Source organism: Medicago sativa, chromosome 1 (genome assembly GCF_051527215.1).
Source record: "Medicago sativa cultivar Bolivia chromosome 1, Bolivia_mono, whole genome shotgun sequence".
Taxonomy (NCBI): Eukaryota; Viridiplantae; Streptophyta; class Magnoliopsida; order Fabales; family Fabaceae; genus Medicago; species Medicago sativa.
The window spans coordinates 84,158,057-84,177,702 of NC_140749.1; the positions used below are offsets into that span (position 1 = coordinate 84,158,057).

At 32.1% G+C, this 19,646-nt stretch overlaps 3 protein-coding genes across 4 annotated transcripts; 1 reads left to right on the plus strand and 2 right to left on the minus strand.

The window, feature by feature from the left end:
• Positions 1 to 3,292, plus strand: LOC146958341 (F-box family protein). Of its 2 annotated transcripts, none has more exons than XM_085739854.1 (6): positions 1 to 317; positions 1,115 to 1,269; positions 1,362 to 1,449; positions 1,657 to 1,841; positions 2,214 to 2,359; positions 2,832 to 3,292. In XM_085739854.1, the coding sequence occupies exons 1-6, from the start codon at positions 79 to 81 to the stop codon at positions 2,901 to 2,903; spliced, it is 885 nt and encodes a 294-aa protein (XP_085595980.1). In that variant the 5' UTR covers positions 1 to 78; the 3' UTR covers positions 2,904 to 3,292. The 2 variants fall into 2 exon arrangements, with proteins under 2 accessions (XP_085595980.1, XP_085595979.1); XM_085739853.1 differs by having other exon boundaries at positions 3,040 to 3,292.
• Positions 3,293 to 5,707: 2,415 nt separating this feature from the next.
• Positions 5,708 to 8,464, minus strand: LOC146958342 (reticulon-like protein B5). Its single transcript, XM_085739842.1, has 5 exons — positions 7,765 to 8,464; positions 6,726 to 6,906; positions 6,432 to 6,573; positions 6,215 to 6,284; positions 5,708 to 6,094 (listed from the first exon to the last, which is right to left on the minus strand). The coding sequence occupies exons 1-5, from the start codon at positions 7,952 to 7,954 to the stop codon at positions 5,934 to 5,936; spliced, it is 744 nt and encodes a 247-aa protein (XP_085595968.1). The 5' UTR covers positions 7,955 to 8,464; the 3' UTR covers positions 5,708 to 5,933.
• Positions 8,465 to 10,054: 1,590 nt separating this feature from the next.
• LOC146958343 (integral membrane family protein) lies at positions 10,055 to 12,676 on the minus strand. Its single transcript, XM_085739843.1, has 5 exons — positions 12,440 to 12,676; positions 11,445 to 11,802; positions 11,263 to 11,333; positions 10,597 to 10,695; positions 10,055 to 10,506 (listed from the first exon to the last, which is right to left on the minus strand). The coding sequence occupies exons 1-5, from the start codon at positions 12,668 to 12,670 to the stop codon at positions 10,405 to 10,407; spliced, it is 861 nt and encodes a 286-aa protein (XP_085595969.1). The 5' UTR covers positions 12,671 to 12,676; the 3' UTR covers positions 10,055 to 10,404.
• Positions 12,677 to 19,646: the final 6,970 nt, after the last annotated feature.

Genomic DNA, 19,646 nt, shown 5'->3' on the forward strand with positions numbered 1-19,646 from the left:
ACCCATAATAATTCAACCGATACAAATTCATAACCAGAACCCTCTCTCTCTCTCTCTCTCTCTCTCTCTCTCAATAAGATGAACGTTGTTGTTAGATCGTCTTGTACCTCTGTACCAATCCAATTGAGAACAATGTCAACTCCATTAGAGAGATACCAAAAACTTGCCCTAACAGAGTCTCTTCCTAAAAGTTACAGATATCCAATTGCCTGCAAAGAACTAAGCTTTATTCTCAGAGAAGCTTTTCATCAATTCCCCAAAAATTTGCAAACCATAATCTTCCAAGATACTCTCTCCGCTTTCCGTCTCCTCCCACAGTGCGTTCTTTCTCTTTCTCAATTCTTTCGTTAATCCTAATTCTATATATTTATTCAATTTAAACATATTATTATGCTTTCATTCATAATATAATTAATAATATGAAATTATCTTTTCTTGAAGCTTGGATCATGTAAAATTTTTTTTTCCCTTTTAGATATTTTGTTGTATGGTTGATGTTTTTTTTTTTTTTGTTAATTATGTTATCATTGTTAGCTTAGCTTGAGATTAATAAGCAATTAAGCATATACCCTAGCACAGCAGATATGAAACATTTACCATTGTTTAGATGCAACCATTTAGGATAATTTTCAGGTGCCAATGTAAGATTTATGCTTTTTATTGAGTATGCTATAGATAAAACCATGAAATGTGATTTATGTATTTTCTTAGTGGAAACAAATGTCTCTTTGAAATTTTAATCAATGTTAATTTGATACTAAGGCCTTGTTAGGATAAACAACTTAATTAAGAACTTATAGCATAATCGCTTATCATATAACTGCTTATGTATAGTTATTTTTATAACAAAAGATAAAATAAAGTCACTGTTTTCATATAAGTTATAAGTTGTTTTCATAATCTATCCTGAAGAGGTTGTGGAAATAACCTGAAACAACTTACGGTCATGTCATAAACTGTTACCATAATCTCTCCCAAACAGTCTCACAAGGGTTTGTGTTAGTTAGTAGATAAACTCAAAAGGTCAATTTAAACAAGCACTAATTTAGCATCTAAGTGTAGTCTTTGAGGATCCTTTTGTCTAATTATTTTTGTTGATTCCCTCTAATTCTAGAATGGAGACTCAGAGTGCTGTTTCAGCAGTCCATTTACTCTTTCAGAGTGTAGAAGCAGCACTGCCCAAACAAAAAAAGAATATCGCTGTAACAGAATTTAAGCAGGCAATGATTGCTCATAAAAGACGCTCTAAAGCTCACCAGGTAGAGAAAGGTCAGATTTTAGTTAAGAAATTTGATTTGTGTTATTTTACTTAAGATGGACAACAAGTCATGTTTAAGAAGTATCTTTTTCATGTATTTCAGGTTCATTGCAACTACCACAAGATATTCTTGTACAAATTTTCAGTTTACTAGATATGCAATCTTTGGTCTCTGCGGGGAATGTCAATAGGTAATTCAGTCCCTTTTTATGCGAATTATTTATGTTTCATCAACTAATCATTTTGGCTTACATATGCGTTCTTAACCACGTGAAACTGTGTGGTTGCTAATCATACATTTTCCCCCTTGAATTGGCTAGTACATTAAATTCGTCATGAATATTGTTAGATAGAACTATCGATACTGATCTGTTGGCCTGACTCAACTTTGCATTTAGGTCATGGAATATGGCTGCAAATGATAACTGTTTGTGGGAGTCGCAGTATGCTGTACTGTATGGTGATGCTGCTAAACAACGCCCTATGGGATCGGATGACGACAGGAATGCTAAGCTTTTACAGAAACCCCAGGATACTAGAACGATCACCGACTGGAAAGAGGCTGTTAAAGGAGCATACACTAGTAAGCCTGCCAAATGTTATTTTTTTAAGAAAGTAAGCCTGCCAAATGTTGATTTCTTAGGGGTCAAGAATGAGGTTTAACATGGTTTTCTGTTCACAACCAATGTTTCAATGAGTCCGGAATTTATTTTATTTTTAAATTTTATTGTTGCACATGGGGATCGGACACGAAAGTTTATTCTGGATAACGAACCAAATGACATCTTCAAAAACTGCCAGAAATGTTGAATTTCATTTGAGTTTTGTCAGTTCAACTTTAATGCTATTAATGCAGAAAGAAGTTACTCTTCCTTTCACGCAGATGGATAACATGTGTGCATACTTGTATATTCATATTTTCTCTTCTCATCCCATTTGGTCTATTTTTGTGTAGGAGCACTATCCAGGAAATTAACAATCAATCGAGGATATTGTGAACGCTGCAAAACTATAGTTTGGTTAAACAACTCAAGATGCCCAAACATACATGGAGGAATGATATCTGAAATTCACGATATCGAAGCTGTAACATCATTCCAGGTATATTTTGTATTGTATTTAGCCATTTTATATTATCATAGCTTTTTCTACTTTGGAAGGTGCAAGCACTTGGAATGGGGGGATTGTGGTATAATGTCTAGGAGAGGGTTGAATCTCTAGCATTATCATCACACATAAATCTTTAAGCTGTGCCTATAATGCAGTACTTTATTAGCTCTGCAGTCTGAATTCTACTTCATGTAAAAGTATATAGTATGAACTTTGTTCTCATGGATTATATTTGTAACAGATTCGCATGAGAATAAGTTGTATTGCGAAGTATGTTTTGAACTTAGTTTTATAGAAATTGTCTACAGTTTTAATTTTGATGGGAAATAGAGCTTTTTAGGTGATCCCTGGCAAACCGTCCCATTGGCAAAAACTAGTTCTCTTCCCAAAATTTGTTCAGTTCATACTTGAGAATATGGAGTTCATTTATACAGTTATTTGAAGAATAAAACCTACTTTTTAGGTGAACTCACCGCTCCTCCTACCGGAGACAATCCTATTGGAAGAGATGCTCAACACTAAACATGGGTTATAAACTTTTGGAGGGACTGGTTTCTTTCGTTAAATTTAAACTTACTTTTATTCCTTAGATCATGTCTTGATTTTCTTTTGCTCTTTAGCATTTCCCATTAAAATATCTGTTACTGACAGTAAAGATTTCTTAATTTCAGGTTGTGGAATATCTTCTGAATGGTTCTCTTCCCATGAAATATTATTCCTCAGACAGCGACAGTGATTCAGAAGGAGGATCAATTTTTAGGTTATGGGCATATCCCAAGCAATTAAAAAAATAATAGGGAGAGAGAAAGTGTATATGTGAATATTATAAATATTATTTTAATTAGATTTTAGTGAATGTAGTGTGTTTTGATTTAAGTTTGCAAACATACCTATTAATGAATTTATTAAACTTGATTTTGCAAATATACTTCTCATTAAACTTTATTTAAATGTCATGTGATTTTATGTTCATATATTTCTATAATGTATGTTTCACAAAATTGAATTTGTTTAGATCATATTAATCAAAAGTACTTTTAACTGTTTTTTCAGAAAATGATACGACTAAAAAGAGTACAATAAAGTGACATAAAGATGACAAATTGGAGTATTTTGGTTTCTCAATTGGAAAAATGGAGATTAAAAACTATCGGAGGTTGTAGTTTGGAATTTAGCCTGGGAAAGGAGACTTCTTTCCCACCATGGGAAAGTCTTTTTTTTACCATTAGATTGAGTAGTACCAACATTGTTATTGTAGTCTATCCACACTATATTTTCTTCACATCATCTCTAATCTTGACAACTCATCGTCACCTATGGAGAGAAATATAATCTAAAACCCAATTATTCATCTTCATTAATTCATTCATTTATGTGTTCTTCAAACAAATAATTCATCTTCATAAAAGTTGAGATCTGAAACCCAGATATGGAACATCACAACAACAGATTTGAATTTGAAAAATCACCCCAACAAGCTTCATTTTATCTTCTGAAATTTGCATCGGCCAATACAACAAACAAGAAGAGAAATAAAATTGTGCAGGATAATTAATTTGATTTTGGTTCTGAAGGAAATAAATTGGGGTCAGACCAAAAAACCAAAATTTGGGGGAAAAAAAAAGGATTTATTTTGATAAGCATTTTACTGGGTAATTGTTATGTTAAATCATTTGATTGTAGTATCTTATGTTTATATAGTGAGATTTTGTTTTAATCATATAAGAAAAGATTGTAAAGTAGTGGTTATCCTTTGATTTATATGTGTAACTTCATAATCATAACTAGCAAAACTGAGCAAAATTAATTCCTTAATTTAGTTGACAAATAAGAGAAGGAGAAGAAGAAGAAAAGAAGAACAAGAGAAGAGTTAGGGATGCCGAGAAGAAAAATTCAGTGAAATGTGTACAGATATGGAAGATGAATAGTGGGTGAGAGAGGCATGTGAGAGAAAGTTGTTGGAGAAGAAGATACTGAGATAAAAATCTAGTGTTGAAAGACTATTGTAATAGTGTGTTCTTTGAATGATCCAATGATTAGAAAAGACTTTCCCATGGTGGGAAATAAGTCTCCTTTCCCAGGCTAAATTCCACTTCGACTCAAAGTAAATGGAATAACATTCACTAAAAATATACTTGTAATCTATTTTCTATTCATCAAGGAGTAAATAGGCAATTACCCTCCTGAAATTGTAAGTTTCGTCAATTACTCCCCTGAAATTAACAAAACTTCAATTACCCCCCTGAAATTGAACAACGTTAATCAATTTACCCCCTCCGTCAAATTCTTCTGTTAGTAAACATGACGTTTTGCAAATATCCCCCTGAAGTTTTGCACTTATGTGCAAAATGCCCCCCAAACTTAAAAATTATATATTTTTGTTTTCTTATCCTTTAATTTATGTACTTAATTTCTCTTTGATATTACCTATTGAAAATACTCCTAAAAACCAATGATCTATATTCAAGCGTTACTCTTTCATAACAAGGGAAGACTGGTGCTTTTTATTAGGCTCGTTTGAATAAATGTCAAACTTGAGCAATTCATTGTTTCACAAGCCAAACTGAAGCATAAGTTCCTGCAGCATGAATGTTTAGCTAGCCAATTTACGCTACCATGAATAGATTCACACAAAAGTGCATGAATTGTTTATCTTGGAATTAAGATAGTTATCCAATCTAATAAGCATGAACAACAAACAGAACCCCATTTATCCAATCTAATAAGCATGAACGTCAAACTCTAAGTTAACTGTTAATTGTTTGTCTTTAATATCTTTTGAGTTAAGGATAAGAAAAAAATATATAAATTTTCAAGTTCGGGGGGCATTTTGAACATAAGTGCAAAACTTCAGGGGGGTATTTGCAAAACGTCATGTTGACTAACAGAGAAATTTGACGGAGGAGGTAAATTGATTAACGTTGTGCAATTTCAGGGGGGCACAACATTTGTTCAAAGAAAAAGGATGGCACAAAATAAGCGCTCAATTGAACCTTAATAGTACTTATGGAGTATGTGAGACTGGGGGGAAATTAAAACTGCTATTAAAATACCTTACGAGCTTTGAACATGAAACAAGCCTTAGATTCAAACACATTTAAGTGTGGGTTTAGAGGCAAGGCATGCCTACTAGAGGGAAGGAACTTGGGTCCTCAAACAGTGAGCTGAAGCTATATGAAAGATCAAATGGTAGAAATTTTACATTTACAAATCAAAGACAGTCTTTGAAATTGTAACTGAATTGTAAGGTATCCTCACAATGCATATTCTCGCTGCTATAGCCGGATCGAACAATAAACACACAAAACACACAAATTAAACAAATAGAAAAAAGAAAAGTGAATTTGGAAAGCACTTCATTAGATGAAATGGAATACACGTTCATCAAGTCAATTTATACAACAAAATAAACCTAAAAACAAATTCAAAATAAATCTGGGACTAGATAGACTTTTATTCCTCAAACTATATTTCACTCAATTAATCAAAATAGAAAGAGGAGATGCAGCAAGACTTGTAAATTTGACATCTGAACAAAACAGCTAATCCTGACAGATAATGTATTCTAATCCTTTTTAAACCCTGCGATCGGTATCTGGCTCAAAACCTTAGCATCAAGCACCGCATACTGTTTCTTGATCTCGATCATTGCCTTCTCAGCTAGTGCATCAACCTGGTCTTCATTTTTCTCATACACCAGTGGTAGTGTAAACAATGAAACATAGACTGTATTTCACCAAATGGACTCATTGTTAAAAGAATACCATAGAAAAAGGTATTTTAAGCATAAAACAGATCACAGGCAACATTGAGAAGAATAATGGAATTTGAAGCATGAACACTTACATATATAAAACAATGTCAAGAAATTGAAGCAGCTTCCAATAACGGAGATAAACCACAATCCAGCGATAACCTGATAACAGGACAAAAAACACCTTAGTCCTACTAGGCTATCTAAATCACAATGCAAAATGAAAAATAAAATAGAATTTGATGTGAATGGATATGATTCAAGCTTAAAGCATAGCTTTGTGTGTGGATGAAAGCCGGATCAACTTACGGTAAGAAACTTCTTGATATCTCTCCCAGTTCCAATTTCCCTCAAAATAGCGAAAACTTGGTTAATTTCAATTCTCAAAACAGAAGCAGCCTCAAGAACGCATTCCTGAGGAATCACGACATGTGGAATTTGCAGTGGAGACCTAATTGCAAAATGTCGAACACCACATTGAAATGCATAAATTAAGATTGAGGATACAAGTTATAACAATTTTGACCTTATTGTAAAGAGGGAAACACACACCAAACAAACTCTAAAAAGAAAAGGTGTATGAATTTCCAAACGCTTACTTACTTGTGGATAAAGACAGATGCATTAGACCACAAGAAAAGAGCAGCAAGAGACAAAATCAGTAAATGGCAAACAAGAGTTATGAGGTTGTATTGCATCAACTCAAAGAAAACCCACAAGGCAGTGCCAGCACCAAGTGCAATTCCTGTGCATTTCTTGTTCCTCCATAGTAAAATATCCGCAGCTGCAACGAAAATATTGTTCATAATGTAATAATGCAAAAGAGAAAATGGACTTATTACCATAAATGAATAAATTTTATTAATCAGGAACAAAATGTTCTATGGAAAGTGATAATTTCCAATTCGAAATGTAATACTACTTCAAAGAAATTTATCGTGTCGGTGTCAAGCAAAATCTTGTTTCATTGTTTTCCGTGCTAAAAAATTCATGGCAACAACCAAACATTTTGTGGAAAAGTGTTATATACTTGAGCCACTTAACCATTTAATGATGAGTACAATCCCTGATAGTAAAAGGGAAGTCCGGTGCACTAAAGCTCCCGTATACGCAGGTCGTAGGGTCTGAAAAGGGGGGTCCCACCATTTTGGTGTAGTCTACATAGCCTTAACCATTGTAACTCACGAGACGGCTTTTGGTCATGTGATAACAACTTTACCGTTGCGTCAAGGCTCCCCCTTAAGTCAACCCCGACACCATTTATAAAAAAATATATATGTTGAGGGATCACCAACTTAAATGGATCTCATTTATCTCGAGAGGTGTCAGCAGTTGAACGCGGTGATACCTTCTTTAACCTAAAATAAATTATGCAACAATTTTGCAAACAAGAAACCTTCATAGCTTTTGATCCAACGGATAAAAGTATACAAGTTTTGCATTGAATGTAACTTACATTATCAAATGACTTTCTGTAAAAGAAAAGTGAATGTAGATTGAATTATTAATACTCCAATATAACCATGATATCATATTGATGCAATCAGAACTTAGCAAAATTCAATCTAAATCAAACATTGATATGTAGTATCTAAATATCAAATATAAGTACGTAAATGTAAGGAGATAGGTTAGGACGTACGTTTTCCACCACCTAAGACCTTGTGGACAGGGCGATCACGGCCAAAGAGGCGGTAAACAGTGTTGGATTTAGCGAGTGGTATCGGTGGCCTGTTATTGATGTTGTGATCGTCTTCGGAGTCAGAAAATGAATCGGAATCGGAGCCATGAAACTTGTCTTCAATCTTATCGTCAAACGATTCTGTATCCATGGATGAAAATGGCGATGAGTGAGTGAGTGAGAGAAAGAGAGAAAGAAAGAGAATAGAGGGTTCAGTTGCAGCAATGAGAAGAGAAGAGCGAGTTTTGTTCAACTGTTTGTTTAATATGTGGCGTGTTGTTCAGTCGTTTATGCCGCAAGTTCGGGAACTGAATTAGTTTGGGTCAGAATGAATAACGGAAGGAAATTTTGCATTGCATTGCACCTATACGTCCTACAAATTTTATTCAAGGAAATTTTCTAACAATTTGTTCAAAGAAAAAGGAAAAAAAATAACTCAGTTGTGAGGAACAGAGCGACATGTAAGGGACGGTTCGAACCCCTAATTTCTAGTTTTTCACTTTCAATGAGATTTGGGTGTCCCAACGATGTTAAGGCCCCATTTGGATAAACAACTTATATAGATGCTTATAGCATTAGGGCTTATAAGACCATATGCAATGGCTTATTGAATGCCTTCCTTAAACATGTTGAAGCCTGTTGAAGCCATTGGAAGAGCCTTGTTGAAGATGAGGTGGAGGAGTTGGGTGATGAATCAATTCAGCATGTTGAAACCGGTCCCGCCCAGCCATGCGTCGCATTCTGAGTGGTTGAAAAATGGTGCTTGCATAACACTTGCAGACAAGGCGCGTGGTGATTGAGAGAACGCGGAGAGAGAAAACATGGTGGGGGAAGGAGGGACAGGTGGTGGAACGCTATTGGCTGTTTCAGTTTTTATTTTCTTAAATAAGAATAAGAAATAAATAAAAAGTGGTGGGGTAGGGTGTTGAATGAAAACCATTGGAGAGGTAAAAATTGAATGAGTGTTGAATTAAGAGAGAGAAAATGACGTGGAGTGTTGAGAATTGAAAAAGTGGGTGTTGAAGGGTGTTGAAAGAAAATGACCATTGTACATGGTCTAACGTTAGAGCTTACATCATAAACTCTTATGCCTGATAAGCTATTTATGTTTGAATATGTACACTAAAAAGTGAGTATTTACATAAATTGAATTGTTTTGATGTGACATTACATAAGCAATTATCGAAATTTTAACTGTTTTTAATTTAACAAAAAAATCAAAGAATCGAACCACAATTATCAAGATTCTTTTTATAAAATTAATCAAGATGTAAAAAACAATATTATAATATATTAATTATAATTATATATATAGTATAATCAATATTCGTCCTTAAAAAAAATATCAATATTCATATAAGACAAAATTAACATTAGAGGTGTAAATAAACTTACCATAAATATAGATATTAGTGTACAGTATCTTACCAAAAAAAGACAAGTTAAGTTTGTTTTTTTATTCAGTTTCATTTTGTTACGTAACAAAAAAATAATAAAAATCTTCCTTAAAAAAATAATAAAAATCTTAGTTGCGTGTGTTACTTAAAATAAGTATATAGCAATTTTGTTACTCATGCACCGCCAAAGATAACTAACATTATAATTAAATATATGTTTCAAAAAAGTGGATCCAGAGAGAATCAAAGGATGTTACATAAATTCATAAGCTCTTTGTTAAGCCGGAGGGTAAGCTGAAAATTTAGGCTTATAAAAATATGGCATAAGCAGCTTATGAAACTATGATAAGCTATTTTTATTTATTTACCCAAACACATTTAAAAAGGCTTATGGGAGTAGATACTAAACAAACGTGAAACGCCTACTCAAGTCTTGCTCTTGTCCTAAGACCCCCACACGCAGACAGCAAACTTACCACCAAGCACATGACAGAAAAATCTCCAGAGAATGCAACAAGGAACTGAAGAAGTTGGATTTTTCTGGAAAAGTCTTTTGGTCATTGGAGGAGGCTAAGATGGGTAATGATGAAGGAATGATGAAGGAAACCTTGGGAATTTTGCAACCCGTCTTAGACTAGCTAGAACTAATGCAGTTAACCAACCTGCCAGTTGTTGGATTTAAGATTCAAAGGAAAGCCTTTTAAACGGTTTTTCAAGGAGTTGTATTCAACTGTTGAAGTTCCTTCAGCAAACCTTGTAACTCAATTTCCAAAACACTAACATTTCCAAAGACAGTAGTCATTAACCAATGCAGTCACATACAACAAAACAAATAAACAATGCTGCCAATACGCTTCCATAAAAACTGGATGAAACTTATTGTATAAAATACATATATACTTACAGTGAGCAGGAAAATCGAATTTACTAGAATGTCTCAGACCTGACAACTTTTCTTTTATAATTTAATTAAGATTGGATACAATCTAAAACAAGTCTACACCAACCTGTACTACATTGTTATTGGGTAACATAGCATACAATCTTTACAGGTATAAAAGGAAGACAAAATGAAAAAGTGTCCTCTCTCTTATATGAGAACTGCAGGCGGTGCTCACATAGCTTGACGTGCCATCATTTTTTTCGAAAAAAATTCCTACGAGTTCAAGGAGTCCACCCCCAGGGTGTATTGGAGCTGGTATGCTTAATACTGAGTTTTTTGTTGTTCCAGTTTCTCAATCAAGGCTTTCTTTTCGTCATCACGGAGAGATTTGAACGTGAAAACGGACTTGTCACCGATGTCATCCTTGATATTAAACACAAATCCAATATCAGGGAATTTATGCGGGGAATGAAGATATTAATTTCAAGAACAAAATCATCATAAGTAATTTACCTTGATGGGCTGAGTGAATTTCCTTCCGGCAAATATCACAAAAAGACCCATCCATAAAGCAAGCAAAGTAAGTTTAGTTCCGTCGTCCATCAAACCGGACTGCAAATTTTAGAGTAAAAGAAAAAGATATTATACAAATGGACCAATCGGTATTGGTGACAATAACAATCCACACTCACTTCTTGATCGGTGAAGGTAAACGAAATGCGGTGCAAATGTACAATAATTTAAGAGTCAAGAGGACGATGGAAAATCCATGGACTCAAATAAATAATAGCATCAAAAGAAATATGATAACGGTTATCAATTCAGGGAAATGAGATCAGTGCAATCATGATAGGAGGCTGTTACTAGCAATAAGGATCATCTGCAGCCCTGCAGATTGGTCCACCCCACTAGGTGGTTGGATATGTTGCAGGGCTAGAAAGAATTTGGGTTCTGGATACACTATATTCACTGAAGTTGAAATATGAACCATTAGATCTTCATCGAAAAAATTCCATTCTCATGATTTTGATAATTATGTCATAATTTGAAATCAGTGAATCCAACTCCTTAACTAATTGAAAAAAGAAAAAAAAACAAGAACCATATATGCTATGGCTACCTTAAATTAAATAGGCAACATGTTTAATAGAGCACTTTAGAGGAACAAAAGAAGAATACCAGATGTCCGAGAAGAAGAATAGGAATAATAAATGTGAGTGCTCCAGCTTCTAGCTTGCCGTAGCAGAGTCCTGTTTCAAGAATACAAGATGATATCAATACAGTTAACGATTTTTTCCCTTCTCTATTGAATTAATATTAAATGGTAAAAATAAAAATAGATGGATTTAATAGAGCATCACCTTCCTTGAAAACAAGTCCTGTCAAAGCAGCAAAAAGAGGACCGACAAGCCAGACAGCTGATGGGTTATCAATAACATACTGTATTAAAGTTTTATTAGCCGGTTGGGCAAGGGTGATGTAGGTTGCAGCTGATCCAAGAACCCCGAGGCCCCATAATGCTTGCAGAGTGCGCTTGATTTCAGTCACATAGATATGAATCAAGAATAATGATAAACCCAACCCACCTGACCCAATGACGTAAAAAAAATCAATGTTTTGCTTGAGCGTATCACTTAGGTCACCGGGCAAATAGGCGGCAGATGCAGCGATGACGAACGATGCCGCAGCTGTTACCAATCCTGATCGGTACGATATAACCTGCCATGGGCATAGTTAGCATTGCATACATAGGGTAAGCCAAAAGCTTTTAAGCTGCAACTGTATAGGTAATACACACACACACACTACACTGTGTTTGCAGGGACTGACTGTGTTTTCAACTATACAAAAAATATTCGTTAATATTCAATAATACTCTCTCCGATCCGATCCTATTTTTAAGAGACACTTAAGTCACAAAAGTTGATGTATCTGGTCCAAATTTTGAATCAGGTATATTAACTTTTGTTGATCCAAATGTCTCTTAAAAATATAAATATGACCAATGGGAGTAGGTATAGTTGATCTTAAATATGACATTGAATTAAAAAACTTGTAATTGAGTCCTAAAGTTGTCAATAATTAATTAAAAGCTTCTAAATGAGTTAGCCTGACTCTACTCGAATTGGGTCGTATCAAATTGTTATTACTCCATAAGGGAAAAGGAATTACAATAATGGTTATATTATATACGAGTTGAGTGTGATGAAACTAAATCAAGTACTCAACTGCTATAACTGAATTTAGAAAACAGAAGGAATGATATTGTTATAAGCTATCTAACCTTTCAATACTAACTAACACGTGATAAGGTAACAAGCTTATAACAGAAATTGATTGAGGAGAAGGTGAGTACCTCTTTGACATCTTCGGCTTCAACGGTCCAGGGGCCATAAACGCCGTTATAAACTTGTTGTTGGTTTTCTCCCGCCGCTTTACACCGTACCGACCCAATTCTGATTCTCGGAGAAGGGACCCGACCGCCAAGACATAAACTTGAAGAAGGAATTCGAACAAGATTAGAAATGGAAGGCCTTACAGATATTGAAACCGCCACAGAAACAGTACTTAATCCTTGTAACGCCATATTTCTGATTTTCGCTGTCGAGGTTTCTACTTTTTAATTCAACCATAATAATAACCTCATCATTTTTATTCTTGTGGTCATTAATCACACTCAATACCACCTGATCAAATCTTGTGTTTTGATGACGAGTATCCTAAAAGGTAAATGGTTGAAGAATTTATTAATAGAAATTTTGTCTTAAAAATGTAAGTTTTACTTGTTTCAGTAAAAATCTCTATATAATACAAAAGGATACATCTATGAGCCATAGTACACTTGACATCATATTTTTCATCTAGCATTTAATGTTATTCATCTAGCATTTTTCATCTCTCTCATCAAAGAATATTCCTTCTTATTTTTATGTGATTAAAATGTAAATGTTGACTAAAAAATGGATGATTTAATGGCGTGTAAATGCTATTAACTTTCATTACATTTTTTTAATTTGTTTCATAGTCAAACCTGAAAAAATGAACATATTTTTTTATCCTTCTTCTTTTCCATACGTTTCTTCCAAGCTTTAACACCATTTTTTTTCCTCTTCCGGTTGTTAGGTAGCATATTTTAAATCACGATCATATTTTCAATCACGAAGATATGATATAGTAAAAATCAATTAGATGAAAATCATAGTCTCAAATGTAACAAGGTAAGTGGATTCAAATATTTTATTTTCTTAGATTATTGACGACGTCGACATGTCAGTGCTGGTTTGATGCCTGTATTTGTCTAATGTTCATAGATGTGTGCTAATCGTTCTTCCATTAGTATTTGTGTACAAAAAGTTCAAACATACTTTTAACCACTATTTAATAGATATTTGTTTATAATTTCAACATTACTTCTCGGATCTCACCATGCTTTGATTTTTTCCTTATAAATGTTACTTCAACCATCACCATTCCTCACATCATTTTAACATTCAGTTATAGAATTTAAAATTATTTCAAAATCATGTTTGTTCGTTTATAGTTTGTATCCATTTTTTATTAAAAAAAATAGTATTATTTGTCTTCATAGTGCCCATAAATAGTGTTTCATCCTTATTCTCTAAATATTACATATTTGTTTTTGGTTCTTGACTACTTTGGGTTTGCAATTTATTTAAATCTATTATTTTATATTTTAATCCTCTTTCTATCTCTCTATATTTTTATAGTTTTTTTACCTAATTTTTTGTTCAACTTTTCTTCTTTAGCTCTTCGACCAATTGTTCTTTGGTTTTAACGGGATTTTATTGATTTGTTCTATTTTTCCAGTTATGTGGATACAATTAAAGATGAAGCGCAAGGATGCAATAATTGAAGTTTGACTACATGGATTTGTAGAGTTCCTCTCAACAAAAGAAAGAATTTGGAGAGAGTAGAATATTTTAATCAAGCTTTATATTTTAAGAGTTGTATATATTACAAATTTGATTAAAGTGTCTGATGTTAAATGAATTTTAAGTAGTTTTATTTGCATTGAGATTGTAAAAATGCTAGCAGTAATATTGATATTGTTGCAAGTGTCTAACTAATCACACTAATGACGAGTTATGAGTGTTCGAATATAAACCGATTCAAAAGAAAATCATAAATTGGTACAAAAACTGAAAATCACAAAATCTAATATCGTTGCATATGTTTGAATGTCCTTTGTGAAAACCTTTTGCATTAGATCATACTTTGATTTGATTATTCGATTTTTTTTACCTCAAATTGATCGAAACCGCACGGCAAACCCTAGAATGACGAGCCACTATTTTTTTTTCTTTTTCTTTTCTTATACGATATGATCCTTTGGTTTTCGTCTTCCTCCTATAATAGTAAATGAAGGGAGTATATTTTATGATGTTGAATAACCCAATGATTTGTGTTCTGTTAGTTTTCTCATTATTTGTAACATTGTTCCATGTTTCTTCAATGACTTTCTGCATCTATGTCAAAATAAAGTTATGGATATTTAGTGCAACAAAGGTTTAAAAAAATATATTTGTGGATGTTTTTCAAATTAAGTATCGTCAAGCACACAACTGAGAGATGATATCTCTAGAAAAAAATTGTTAACTTAACGTAAAACTTCGCACAAGCGTGCACACCCTTGGTCAAAAAGAAATGCATTAAACTTTTGGAAATACCGACGCTAAATTAACGGTTCTTTAACTTCATAGGGAATTAATCCTATAAAAATCATGGGATTGACTTTCTATTATGTTTGATATATCAATCTTTGCTCTTCTACTCATGTTTCTTTCATGATTTTTTTAAAGTTGCAAATTTGGGTTGACTTTATCCAATAAGATGTCGAAACATGACCTAATTTCATTGTTGTTCTTTTTAGCAAAACTTGCAACAAAGTATCCCAACCAAAAATTTTAGAATAGAATCAATCAAAGTATGGACTTCATCTTTATAGAAAATTTGGGAATTAAATGTAATTTTCACTTTTTTATGTTATGTGGTTACTAATTTAAAATTGAACAAAAAATAAATAAAATTTATGGTGAACCTCCAATTATAAGTGGAAATTAATGACAAGCTGATCGTCGTGAAAATTTCTTTTTTCTAAAGAATCGTTGTGGGAATTTCTATTATAATTATAAATGATTATTACATACTTTTATTTACTAGAATTTCCATTTTTGGTGTATTATCTTTTTAAGAAATGATTATTATATATTTTTATTTGTATGAGATTCTATTTTTGGTATTTTTATCATGGATTATTTTATTAAGGAAATCATCTAAAAAAATTAATCGATTTTTATAATCATCATGTGCATTAAATCAAAATTAAAGAAGATGTTTTATCAAAATAAAAATGAATGACAATTAGATATTTAAATGTTTGAATTTTAATAAGAAAAATGATATATAATTAGAGACTACAATAAGTACTCCAACCCTTATTATACCAATTCATCCATTTTTTAAATAAAAAATTATATAACCATTTTTTTATCCTTCATCAAATCAAACCATGTCCATAAGATTATTTTAACATTATTAACCACCTCCCTTTATTTTGGTGAAGCCAAATTGATCATAGAATGGATAATTAATCTGATCAAATGATGAGTCTTTTTATTCTTAGAGACAATCAAATTGAATCACAATTCCATAAATTACCGCATTACTTTTAACATTATTAAATTCATTTTCAGTAAATTTTAAGTATTTTTTTAAGGAAAATTTTAAATATTTTAAAACAGGTTTTTTAAAAAAAATCCAATTACAATAAAAACAACATATATATTTCATGAAAGCCTAAAATATACCCCAATAAAATCAAACTAATTAATATAATAAATATTTTGAAAAATAAAAAACTTAAAGGCTAATAATTTTAAGTCTATAACGAAAATTATATTAAATTTATTTTTATTGTGTCTGATAATTGATTGTGTGACTGGATGTTAGTGTAAAACAAACATTGATAGTGTATATCATTTAATCTCATAATTTCCAAAAAAAACATTTCATTCACTAATAAAAAATAAGCAAATAAAATAATAATTAAAAAGAAGAAAATTCTCACGTGCTTGACATAAGAAAGCCTTTTAATAGTATAATAATGATCATAAATATCTTTTAACACAAAAAACTTCATAATGATCAATGGACCATAATGATTCTTGGGTATGACATTTAATGCCATTATTAAAAAAAATAAAAGTCATAGTGAATTTTTTGTTGGTAAATTTTTTTTATGGTGAATGAATGTTAATTTTGTATAAGGTAGAAAAAATCTTAGAGATAAAAGAGCACTCACTAAGTTATTTAGTATTTACATTTGCATACCTCCAAAGATACTAGAAGGGCTCAAAACCTGTAACCTTTAAATTTAAAGTATGTCTTTACACTGCTAGACTAAACCCTCTTTGATGGTCGGTATAGGATAGAGATATGATAGAATATGAAATTCGATAGAGACATGATATGATATAGACATGATAACAAAAATCTTATCATGTGTTTGATGCGTACATGATAACAAAATATCATTATAATTATATAAAAAAAATTAATCTCACAATTAATTAAATATTGTAAAACTGACATGTATATAATTATAGTAACGAATATATATATATATATTTTCAAACATTACTATCATTATAAGAATGTATTTTGTCAAGTTAGAATAACACATCTGCATTTCAACCAAAGACCAAATATGTAGGATTTTGAAATGACAAAGGTTGAATAAAAAATCGGCTTAATTGCAGTTTTAACTCCCTAACTTTCACAAAGTTACGATTTTGGCCCCCTAAAAAGAAAAAAACTACAAAACGGCCCCCTAAGTTTTGCATCTGTGGCAGTTTTAGCCCCCAATGCCAACTTTGACTCGGTCTACGCTGACATGGTACCCTAAGTGAGGTGCCCCGTGTTATTTTTTTTAATTTTTTTTTTGTCTTGGGGGGTAAAAACTGCTACAGATGCAGAATTTAGGGGGCTGTTTTGTAGTTTTTTTTATTAGGGGGCCAAAATTGCAATTTTATAAAAGTTAGGGGGTTAAACTGCAATTAAGCCTAAAAAATATTATGAAAGCGAATAAAATCAAAAAACTAAATTTTAAGATTTTTTTTTTTTAAAATGATATCCAAATACTTTCAAAATAGTTAATCATAATGTTGATACTCCAAGGAGGAGTCTATACTGGATTTAATCATTAAATTAGTATAAGAGCAACCACACAATTAAGGTTGATAACACATCTTTACTTAGAATGTATAATAAGCATGTATTTTGTTAACTTCACGTAACACATCTATGTTTTGCTATTGTCAGATCTCATCAAAGACCATAAGTGAAGGAAATGGAAATAATGAAGGTTGGATTAAAAAAATAGAATTAAAGCAAATGATATAAAAAAAAACTAAATTTTAAAATAAAAGAATCAAGAAAATGACAAAAAAAAAAAAGATCATTATAATGTTGGGACTTATGTATGGGCCTAAACAGGATAGGATAATCGCATTATGCTAAGAGCAACCACAAAAGTAAGATTGACACCACATCCAAATTCTCAAGGTATTAAGTATATGGGGTCATCTTACTTATATGTTCATCACCTTATGCTCTTCAATCTAATGTGCAACTTTAACTTAGATATGACATATTAATATCTATCACTTAACCAACTTGGGTAAGTCTGGTGGTATTGACTTGGGACCCAAATGCTAAATTGGCTGGGCTAATTTAGCTTATTTAAAAAATAATAATTATCCCTTAAGTTTGAGACTCTCTGCATATGATCTGGTAGCACAGCTAAATAAGACTAGAGAAGGTGTAACATAGTAAAAAAAAAGTGGGTTGGTGGTGATTTAATGAAGGAAGATTTTTGTTCCTTTCCTGAAAATGGAGAAAAGAAGAGAAAAAATAAACTAGAAAAATTGAGAAGACATAAAAGGAATTTGAAATGAAAGAAATAATAAGAAAAAAGGGGTTTATGCGTTGTCAGTGAATATAGAGAATAAAGTAGTTGTTGGACGTGTTTGTTGAAGGAGTTGTATATTTTTGGACAAATTTTTTAACAAAAAATTAAAATAAAAAAATTACATTATTTTAAAACCTCTAACAAGCGTGTATTTTGTCAACTCAGCAGAACAGTATCCAGTTTTTCTTTGTAATCTCACCAAAGACCAAAAGTGAAGGATTTTAAAATAATAGAAGTGGAATAAAAAATATAACCTGAAAGCGAATGACTTCCAATAAATAAAATTTGAGATAAAAAAAAATCAAGCAAATGACATCCAAAAACTAACAAAAATGTTTATCATAATGTTGGGATAATATTGAGATTCCTGGTAAGCCTACCTACACTGATATGAATATTTATATTAGGCCAATATTAACCATACAAGTGAGATTGATACCGCATTTTAACACAAAACCATAAGGCATTAGGTACATGGAGCATCTCACTTATATGTTGTTGAAAATTTACTCTTTCATCCATTATAGAATGTACAATCACACTTGACATATTAACATATCTTAATCAAGTGTGCGACCATCCGTGCATGTAATTATGTGACATAGTCAATTAATGTCAAACAGAGACACAACATGTTCAAAAACGTGGGCTGGAAGTGGTTTCTTGAAGGAGTTGAAGGTTTTTGGGTAAAAAATTAGCATTTTAAAATGAGTTTAGTAAACATGTATTTTGTCAAATCACAATCGTTATAAAGATTCTTCTATTTTCAAATCATTCAAAAGACCAGGCGTGAATGAGTTTGAAATGATAGAGGTTGAATAAAAATAGCATGAAAGCGAATGACATCTAAATACTAATTTTTTAGATAAAATAATTAATAAATGACATTCAAACACCAGCAAAGTAATTCATCTTAATGTTAGAATGATAGATGAAGCCTAAATTAGGTTGGATCACTGTATTAGACTAAGAGCAACCACATAGGTGATATTGACACCGCATGTTCACTCAAATTGTCTAATAAGTATGTATTTTGTCGACTCAACATAATGCTTCTACAATTGTTTATACTGTGACCCACCGAAGACCAAAATGAAAGAATTTAAAATAATTAAAGTTAGACGAAGACATTGGATTAAGGTGAATGACATATGACATCCCAAAACAAAAAAAAATATCATTATAGTGTTTGGATTTCAGATAAATCCTACAATGGATTGGATTGTCACATTTGAATATGACAAACCTCATATGTAAGATGAAAACCACATCTCCATCCGAAACCTAAAGACATTAGGTATATTGGCCATCTCACATATATGTTGTTCAATATCAAAAGTAGAAGTTTCACTCACACATGACACATTAACATCTCTCTCAACGTCTACTCTTACATAAAATGTGAAACTTTAACTCGAATTTGACACATTAACATCTCTCCATTAAGTGTCAGACTCTATGTGCCCGTGATCGATCACCGAAATAAGTGAGAATGATACCACTCCCCCAAAATAAGTGAGAATGATACCACTCCTACTCCACCAAAATGTTGAAATAGGATATAATGCAACTG

Excerpts from the sequence above, each read along its gene's own strand:
- LOC146958343 (XM_085739843.1), bottom strand. The coding sequence starts at position 12,670 with ATGGCGTTACAAGGATTAAGTACTGTTTCTGTGGCGGTTTCAATATCT. Across the intron at positions 11,803-12,439 it reads AAGCCGAAGATGTCAAAGAG|GTTATATCGTACCGATCAGG; the intron begins GTACTCACCTTC and ends TGCCCATGGCAG. Across the intron at positions 10,696-11,262 it reads TTCTTCTTCTCGGACATCTG|TCCGGTTTGATGGACGACGG; the intron begins GTATTCTTCTTT and ends TAAAATTTGCAG.
- LOC146958341 (XM_085739853.1), top strand. The coding sequence starts at position 79 with ATGAACGTTGTTGTTAGATCGTCTTGTACCTCTGTACCAATCCAATTG. Across the intron at positions 318-1,114 it reads GCTTTCCGTCTCCTCCCACA|AATGGAGACTCAGAGTGCTG; the intron begins GTGCGTTCTTTC and ends CTCTAATTCTAG. Across the intron at positions 1,270-1,361 it reads AGCTCACCAGGTAGAGAAAG|GTTCATTGCAACTACCACAA; the intron begins GTCAGATTTTAG and ends CATGTATTTCAG.
- LOC146958342 (XM_085739842.1), bottom strand. The coding sequence starts at position 7,954 with ATGGATACAGAATCGTTTGACGATAAGATTGAAGACAAGTTTCATGGC. Across the intron at positions 6,574-6,725 it reads GCATCTGTCTTTATCCACAA|GTCTCCACTGCAAATTCCAC; the intron begins GTAAGTAAGCGT and ends TTTTGCAATTAG. Across the intron at positions 6,095-6,214 it reads CTTGACATTGTTTTATATAT|TCTATGTTTCATTGTTTACA; the intron begins GTAAGTGTTCAT and ends GGTGAAATACAG.